We start from the raw sequence: 10,090 nt of genomic DNA on the forward strand, positions 1-10,090 counted from the left end.
GCTCTGCACTGTTGTAGTAACTGATATTCCTTTAATGATGCAGGAAACTCAGGCACTCATTTAACACAGGGTGTTCAAGCAGTGCTATTGCTTTTAAGTGCAGACTATAAATTTACAAATTCCATTAAAGGAAAGAAGTACTGATTATTCTATTCACCAGCATGTCTGAAATTTTTGAAGTTTGGAAAGTAGTTTAGTATCATGCACATACTGGAAATATTTCTGTTTTTTCAGTAATCCATAATTCAGGTGAGTGGAGTTTAGTTTAAGATGAAGAGACATTACTATCACTCAATACAGTATATTTTACAAGTTTTTGGAGGGTTATGATGAACCTGTTACCTAAAAGAAGTCAGCTTTTACAAAATTTATTAATTCTGTGCACAATTGATATTCTCAACTAACATTATGCAGTGAAAATGATAAGTGAAACAAACATTTTCAGAGCCTGACATATTGTGATTCCTTTAACACTTCTTTGTGTTTCAGACATGAACGGTACCTGTTTAGGTCTAAATGTAGGTGTTGGTGCTCACTTTGCTCCAGTTACTCTCACTGCTGGACCTGCCGTTATCCCTCCCGGCCACTTTACTCTCACCACAGATATCGGCCTTCCTACATCCCCTACAACCATAGCTTTTCTTATCAAAAACCATACGCAAAGTCATATCTTCGACGTCTGGAGCTTGTGGACTCTGATGAATTATATCAGAGTTTCCCACTGAAGTCCACTAAGACAATCAGCAGGACTAGAAAGAATCAGGATGCCACTAGTGAAGACTCTGACTTGTTTGATAGCTCTCAGATAGAAGAGATTGAAGAAGGTATGAGTAAAAAGGATCATATGAATAAGCAGGAGCAGTGGTTTACGACAAAAACACAAACAAAAGAAGTGCCTAAAAATGCTAAAGGTGTGGGTGAAAAAGATGCAGGGCCTACCAAAAACCATGTAATGGTTGGTAAAGAAAATGAGCCACAGAAAACAAATGATTCAAGTGCTGAGTTCTTTGACTTAGACTGAGTAGCTGAGTCTAAACATTAAGTATATGCATCTGTTAAGGACATTGTGTATTCATGACAGTAGATATTGCAAAGTCCCACTAATTATTGTTGTGTTGTATGATGTACATTGAATTTTCAATGACTAAAAAATATGATCGTAAGAATGAAACTTAATTTCTTTTGAATGACATGAATGATACTTTAATCAGAGAGCAGACTGCACTATCATAATCCAGTTATCAGAAAGACAAAGAATTAATGTCTAAAATGCTTAAGCAGATATTCCTTCCAAAGCATTCACAAAAGTACACACAAAGAATTTGAGAATACTTTAGCACAGTAAAAGCCATCAATGGTAGACATAGAAAGAAGTAGTTATACAGAATGTACACATTAATGGCACATAACTGTAAGTGCTGTAGTAGTTAATTGCTGAGTTATAATTTTACAAACTTAAGATTTTGGTGATCCAGTTGCATACACTCACTTTTGCCAAGCAGATTGAGATTCCTCTTACCTGGGAAATTCTGTATTTTCCAAAATCATGAAGGAGCTCTATATTTTGAATTAAAGTTTATTCCCAGTGCAGTGTATGTAGTAAGTGCTCATGTGTTCTTAATGGTTGTAGAATCAGATGACTACTGGACTCTCTGGTTCCTCAGGCAACACACAGAGCATGTGATATGAATTTGGTATTTATCAGTGTGAAGTGTGACAACCTGCACAGGGCTCTGACCATCTGACTTTGCTTTTCCTTATAGGGTAGGTCTTAATAAGGCTAACGTGCACAAGCAACACAAGTCAGTGTCAAGAAACTTAACAGTTTGCAATTACTTTTTTTATTCTTAAAAGGTTTTCTGGTGAGTATAGATAATAGATACAGTAGCTTCACTTTTGTGCTTACTTAGGTGCTTGGTTTTAAGAACTACTTATGTGGAATGTGATACAAGTTAAACATTCCTTTGTCCTGAGAAAAGGCAGAGCACACATCATAATAAATATCTTTTGGAGTCCCTTGTATTGGCAACAACCTGCTCATCAGCACAAGGCTCAGGCTGGATCAGATGCATTATAACAGCTTGCCATCTCATTGCTTTGCCCCACTATTACATGAATGGAGCTTTTCCCACTGACATTTCCTATTGTCTTGTACACTGAAAACAAATTGTGTATCTGCTAACTGCAAAGCACTATGATGGGCATTGATTAATCCTAATCTACAACTAGAGAGCTGCTGTGACTTTATCATTTGCTCTGGTGTTCTAAACACATGTGTGAAAGACTGTATTATCAGAAAAGTTCTGAAATATTTGCAGTCAAAAAAGATAAATCCACTCTGTGAAAGGGGGTAACAGTTCTCATATACTTTCATCTTATGGAATTCATCTCTTAAACACAATTTCAATTTAGGAACATTCACCTTAAACAATGAAATTACACTGTTACCACTCTATTAAACTAAGAACAGTTTGACACTTGATTCTTTGCCTGCCTTGGGACTGAAGCCATGATGTTTAATGGGCTTATGTGGATCTTACATGGTATCTTTCCACAGTAGCATAATTTCCATACATTGTCATACTAGATCAGCTTTTATAAGGAATTTTGTAGAGACTGATTAAATATCCTACATAAACATATAATAAATATGAAGTAAAATACAAAAGACTGCATCATTACTTCGTAAATACAGAATTATAGCAACAGCCTAAAAGCGATATGATAGAAATATTTCACCAGGCAAGGAAAAGCAGAAATGAAGGGCTTAAAAAGGAAGTGCAATAAGATGTTGAACATAGATGCAAAAAAATATGAATATGTGGTTGTGTCCTAGTTTCTGTGTCTGCTGTTGACTGGGGAACAGAAAGAGCTGAATGGTAAAAGGATAAGAGTTCTATGGATGAGCTCTGTGGTCTATCCTGGAAATTGATATTTGGAATTACACTCTAGGAATAGGGGTAACAAGGCCTATTTACCCAACATACTAACGAGTCTCTCATAGTCCACGAAGGAACATCCTAGAGGGAAGATGCTATATTGTACAGTATCTATTGCATGGTAAAGACATTTATAGCTCCTCAAGTAAGGAGTAAGGTAAAAATGAGACTTCTTACTCATAATGTAGGTAACAGAAAATCTATGGATACCCTAGATGTTGTGCCAACAAAATCAAAAGTTGCAGAAACCTTCTGCACAGAATCAGGAATTTACCATTAGCAATTCACTTAGAGTGCTAAATACATTTGGCCAGAATAGTTTTACTGCTTATTCAGATTACATCTATTATATCATAGAATCCTATTCCATGGTAGCAAATTTTTGTATAGATCCAATACCCTATAAAATCTTTATATGGGGAAGTGTATATGTATTGATGGGGTTTGGAAAATATTTTGATGTTATACTCTAATCACTGCCATAAGTTTTCCAGTGCCCCCTGAAGTCATAAGGGATCTTTTTACGGTGTAGATGTACACCAAATATAAATTGTTTGGATAAGATATCATTGCTGTAAAATCTTTATGAATGGACACTTAAAGTACTTATAGTAAATTAGTAAATATTTTTAAGTTCACTGAACAAGCACTGTAATTATGTGAATGCTTAATTGCCAGAACTTGCTAACTAGAAATCAGTGTTGTATATGGCTAAGACAAGATTTTAACCATCCAGTTATGTAGTGCTTTTATCGAGAAAGGTTATATATATTGAAGTACAGTGGAGCCATAGATACTGTACTTTCTGAAATTATGTACCAAAGAAGTAACAGCTGTGCTTGTGGTAATTGCAAAATCTTATATATCAATATGTAAGCAATCATGTGACTTTGCCAGTTACCAAAGTTTTTGATAGTTTAAGAGAGTATAAACTGGCTGCTACTCACTAATGGGGAAAAAAGTTTTATTATCACCATTATAATCTCTGCCCTGGCTGACTAGTCATCAGCAGATTTCACACATTTAACTCCTCAAGATACAATGTACAATGCATATTACCTCAGATTCCCTTCCAACAGCAACATTCTACCATGTGATGGATAAGACAATAATCTGATTTACTACTTGGCTCAAGGTTATAAAAGAGCTACCCTATCAGTTACACATTAAGAACTTTTAGTAAATCACACTTGCTGGAATGCATAAACCCAAATGTGACAGGATCTGTGTGCAAATTATCTGTAGGAAGAAAAAATATCAAATGTAATAGTATATTCTCTCTTTTAAGAAATGTGTATGCACCATCACTCTTTCTCCCATCAAATGTGGGTGTGAAGCGATGTGAACAGCTGGACAATTAGTAAATCATTGAAAAAATACATCAGTAGGATTACTTGATGTTTTCTGAGACTGGATGTATTTTTTCTGATAAAACTAATCAAAATACAATCTGTGCTAAAACATTATATCCACATTTCTTTCAATAAAATATTTCAGAATATTATATTTGTTTTTATTCATCAAGCTGAAAGATATTGGAGCACAGCGAGTGATAGTGGGGCTAAAACACTGGATTCTCTATCCATGACATTCCGTTACAGAAAACTAACTGATGACTTACCAGTTTGCACATATTTTGTATTTCTTTACAAGATGAGGTTGTGCACCATGAGCAAGTCAGACCTAAGCTTTGTGTCATTTGCCGAGGTACTATTCTCACCGTTTACCCAAACAAGGAATCATAATTAACAGTAAACACACGTCCTTCGTATCTCATTTCCTTATCTCCTCTTGATGAAATTTCTTCTTTTATCCACTTAGGGAATTTTGTTCATCCTTCTCCTGCTCATATGATAGTCATATATGGTTACTCTATCACTTTCCAACAACTCTTGCACACTCTTGGCACAATATTCAAGAAATTTCCCTCGTTTCAAAGTTTGTTTCTGTAATTACTACTGAACTTTACACATTTTACCACTAAACATCTGCCTCTCATTTTCTTTGCGACTAAAGATGTATCCACAGTGATCACAGATGGACCTAGTAGGACATGAAAATTGGTGAACCATGATTGGCACTCATTGCAAACAGCACCACTTCCAGAATAACAGCAAATTACTGGATCTACAAAAAGGAATCCCAGTCCAAGCACCACTGTGCTTCCATTGGAATTATGTAGGAGACATGAACAGCTGTAACATTACAGCAATGTTAGAGCAACTTCCTTGTTGCTTCATGTTCATTATCTGTTTAGAAACCTTTCTGTTTTAAGAGATATCCATATGAAATTTTCATTAATGATGGCAGTGTACATTTTTCCTTATGGATGAACAACCAGGTTATAATCACCTTCATTATTCTGCTTCTTAGATTTGGTTGAAGGACAACTTTCTGATCTGTTTTCTTGAATAATGCACGAGCCTTTAAGATGAGCTTACTTGTTTTTATTAAAAAAAAAAACCTTGTCTCTTGAATTCGTATCAGGTTCTGAGCTTAAAATAAGTGTCATTTCAATGGGTTGATCCAAGGCTGCATTTACGGTAAGGCAAAGAAGGTGAATGTCTGTTGGTCCCCTACTAATTAATATTCATTACTTCATACTGCTTTTTTAACATCATTTAGCAGACATATAGGGAAAGTAACTGAGTTCTAAACGTAGAAAATCCATTTCACAATGGTGTCAGGTTAAAGTATACATACACATACACACACACACAAAAAAAAAAAAGCATTCTAAGAGTCAACATGTTATATTTCTGAGCTCCTTTCTATACAGGAACAGGTATGTGATTTGTGTAGACTGTACATTGCCAATTTTTGCATCTTTTCTCCCAGATCCATTTGCAATCCCTGTAGATATACCTTTGATCTCAAAAAAAAAGAAAAGGCAATCTTTAGTGATAAAATGTATAAAGTTCAATAAATCATCACTGAAATAAATGTTGAAAAAAGGCAAATATCCTGAGCAATGAGCAATGCGAGTTTGCAAGATGTCGGAAAGTGATACAGTAACCATTTATGGTTGTATCATGGAGCAGCAGGATGGGGGGCAGTATTGCATAAATACTTGGAAAAAAGTGATAAGAGATGAAAGCAAACTAGGGAAAAGAGGTGGAGAAATGGAGTGTGGTGGTGAGATATGGTGGCTAGTGGCAAACTTGTTTGCAGATGATACTGTGTTGTTTGCTGAGATTGAAGAGAAGTTACAAAAAGGATGTAAGTGTGTTTTATGATGTGTGTAAGCAAAGGCAATTGAAGGTAAATGCAAGTAAAAGTAAAGTGATGGTGTTGAAAATGAAAAGCAATTAAGGTATATTTTTTGTAAAACCAAATAAGATTAAAGAAAAAAGTGTACTAAAATTGTGCAGTGAATATGAGGGGGAAAAAGACTATAAGAAATGAGAAAATTTTAGTATTTAGGAGCTGTCTTGTGCAAGTGTGGTGATATGGTAGGAGAGATAAGGGAGAGAGCAGTTAAGGGTAGAAGAATCACTGGGTCCCTTAATAGAATAATGAAGGGCTGAAGTGGAAGTAGGGAAGTGGATAGATGATTAAGGGACAGCATGGTCCTCCCAACCCTGACCTATGCAGCCAAAACATGGACATGGAATGAGTCACAGAGGTCTAGAATCCAGGCTGTGGAAATTAGGTATTTGAGAAGAGCATGGGGTATGGCTAGATGGAATGAAGGAAGGAGTGAAAGGGTGTATGTGATATGTGGTATGGCATGGAATGCAAAGAGTTAACTGTGGAGTAGTAGAATGGGTGAAATGTAATACTTTGAGGTGGTTTGGGCATGTGGAAAAATTGGGACTGGTAGTTTACAAGGAGAGTGTATAATAGTACAATTAAACGGGTTGGCTTGAGCGGAAGACCACCTGTGACATGGGCAAATACGATGGAGGAATACTGGAGGGAGAGAAATAGTGGAAGAATGCGTGGAATGGTGTATGCGAGGAAAGCATGGAAGGACAGGGATAAATGGTGACTTGCTGTGGCCACCCCTTGATGGGAGTTCCTGAAGGGAATGTGCATCAGAGATATAGATAGACAGTACATGAAATTGGGTAAAAGGATAAAAGAAGATTTCGCCAGGTGGAGGTAAGGGAATGACATACAAAGAACATTCACATACAATCAAATAAATGGTTTCCCAACTTCTGGACTGCATGCAGCCCCAAGGTCTGTCATGTATGGCCCTAGTCCCAATTGGAAAAATATATGCTTACTACATTGGGTCCCTAACAGTTTGAGTTGCCTTGCAGCCTCCACAATTCTAAGTTTGAGTCTGAGTTACCTTATGTGGCATATTACACCTCAAATCTCTAATTGGGATCTTGTACTGCTATGTCATGAACTTTTGTCATGTTCAGTCATATAAATTAGAGCAAGGAATGAGCATAGCAAAGGACTTTTGATAAAAATATGTTTTACAGTCATGCCATGTGAATATCATAATCTATTCCATGAATATATCTGATGTAAACAGTTGGTCAAGAGCAACTAATTAGGGATTTGGAGGGAAAAGCTATAGAAGACCAAGAAAATGTGAACTGAAGGATAAGTACCTCTAGAACGTCATGATCCTCGTTTCTTCATTTACATATCAATCTAGTCTCTGAGATGGAGGGGATACTATCCTCATATTTTCTGCATGTCGTAGAAGGCAATAAACGGGGGCAGGAAAAAGGAGCTGGAGGCCCTTCCCTACTGCATGATCACTTTCTGAAAGTTATTAGGAAGTAGATGAAGGTTTTCCTCAGCATCTCATATTGGAACATTTGAATGAGCTTGATCATAGCCAAGAGAATAAAAGGGATAGATAGCAAGATTGTTAGATGAAAGAAGCCTGGATGTTCTGGTTCTGAATGGGTAAGGGTACAGAGTGGTTCAAAAATGTTCAAGGGATAAAGTCTAGTCACTGTGAAAACAAGAGAGAAGGAAGGGGTGGAAATTCAAGTGCAGAAAGAGCTGTGGATCTGAGCTAGTATGGAATTTACTTCAACTTTAGGTTGAAATGAAAGTTGACTTATGAGGTTGGTAACTGCTACTGTTTATGCACCAAGATGTAAGACATTTAAATAAGGAAGATGGGTATGCATTTCAGGGAGATGCGAGATTTGATAGTTTAGATGTGAGGGATCAAATTATATCAGAAGATTCCTGGTGCAAATGTGAAGCTTGCAGTGGTGTGCTGAAAAAGGAATGATTAGGAATATATGGTAAAAAAAAAAAAAAAAAGTGCATGGAAAGGTATACATAGGTGAAAAGGGTAGAGGTGTAAGAGCATTTATAGACTAGTAAAAAGACTTGTTCCACGAGTACATGCTAAGAGGGGTGGCAGGTGGAATATTTGGATTTTCTTAGTGGTTGTGAGAAGACTGATGGTGGACTTCAATTAATGGAGAGAGAAAGCAAGCTTTAAAAAGTGACCAGTTCACACAGACACCATGAGAGATTGAGTAAAGAATGATATTGGGTGAGAATAAATGAAACCTCAGGAGGAGGAGCAAAAGCTGGTTAGGGGAGCAGTGATTCAGGAGGAGGAGCAAAAGCTGGTTAGGGGAGCAGTGATTAAGTCGACAGAAACTGTGTGCTATGGAGAAGTGGGAAGGGGATATATGAGAAAGGGTAGTAAGTGGTAGTTGAATTGTTTCTAAAAGGAAAAGAGAGATGTATAGTTAGTGAATGCAAGGAAGGAACACATGCTATTGAAGTGAAAGCATTAGAGGTCAATGTGCAAGAGCTGAAAAAGGGAGCAAATGAAAGATGGGACAACAGAATATTGATACATTTCAGGAAGAATAATAATTGTTTTCGACTGAGGTGAATACGGCTACGAAAACAAATAGAACAAGCAAGGATAAAAGTAAGGACATCATATGAGGAAGTGGAACAAGACTAATTTGATGTGAAAACTGTAAGTAATCCCTGATTACAAAGCTCCACTGGAGATATGAAGACCCTATAGGTCAAGGTGATCTACTTTTGGTGGGATGTGAAAACTTTCAATATGCATCTGCACATGGAGTTACATAAACAGACATCACACATATGAAAGGTGTAAATGTGTATGTGTGTGTCCTGAGACATAGACGTGGATGTCAGGGAAGTCGAATACTGTACTTCCACTTCATTAACATTACTACGCAGACACTGTGGGGTGAAATGTAGGTCTGGATTACCTACTTCGAGGGGATGCTGAGGTGCTCATACATGTAAATCTGTATATGAAGTGAAATGATACAAACATCAAAAAGTGACTGAAAAATGAACTTGGATGTAAACTTAACCAAAATCATGAAGGCAAGAACTATAGGTCAGGGCTATCTTCTTCCAGAGATGCTGATGCAATCAACATGAAAAACTTGAGTCAGCATGGCATGAATGGTAAGTCAGGACAACCTATTTTTGATAGAATCTTGAAGAATTCATCAATATGCATTTATATATTAAATTACATAACCAAAAACTGAATTTGGATGTAAAAACAGGGTAACCAAGGCATGAATTGTAGTTTAGGGCAACCAAATTTTGGTGTCATAATGAAACACTCATCAATTTTGATCAGCATAAGTTACATGACCACATCAAATGCGGGCCAATAAGTGTACTTGGTGGTAAAACTAAGGCAGTAACCGACACATGAATGTAGGTCATGTTGACATGCTTTTAGTGGGATGCTGAGGCATTCATTAATATGCACGTAAATGTGAAGTTACGTGATTGTGCATCAAAAAGTGAACTTACATGCAAACTGTCACTGGGTATTGACGTGTTCATTTGGTGGAATGCTACAGCATTCACAAATATGTATCAGCACACTTAGTCACAAGGCAATACCTCATATAATGGCTGAAAACTGAACTCTTGTGTTAAAGTGAACCAGAATCACAAAGGTATGAAATGTGACCTACTTTTGGTGGGACACTGAAGCACTCATGTATATATGTCTGTACATGAGGTTACAGGACTGAGAATTGAGCTCAGATGTGACAGTTATTACAGTTAATGAGACTCACAAAGGATGAAATGTTCATTAGGGCAACATGTCTTCGATGATATGTTGTGGGGCACTTCTACATTCATCTGCATTTGAAGTTACATGATCATACATCAAAAGTGGCTTAGAACTGAACTTGAATGTA

General features: G+C 36.8%; 1 protein-coding gene across 1 annotated transcript in view; it reads left to right on the forward strand.

Annotated features, from left to right (window-relative positions):
- Positions 1-2,273, forward strand: part of LOC139752906 (uncharacterized) — a 33,445-nt gene extending 31,172 nt beyond the window's left edge. The window contains exon 13 of the mRNA XM_071668961.1: positions 490-2,273. Coding sequence (XP_071525062.1) covers positions 490-1,021 — 532 coding nt within the window. The 3' untranslated portion in view covers positions 1,022-2,273. The remainder of the gene's footprint in view (positions 1-489) is intronic.
- The last annotated feature ends 7,817 nt before the right edge of the window (positions 2,274-10,090 follow it).

The sequence above is a fragment of the Panulirus ornatus genome, chromosome 13 (genome assembly GCF_036320965.1).
Source record: "Panulirus ornatus isolate Po-2019 chromosome 13, ASM3632096v1, whole genome shotgun sequence".
In the NCBI taxonomy this organism is placed as follows: domain Eukaryota; kingdom Metazoa; phylum Arthropoda; class Malacostraca; order Decapoda; family Palinuridae; genus Panulirus; species Panulirus ornatus.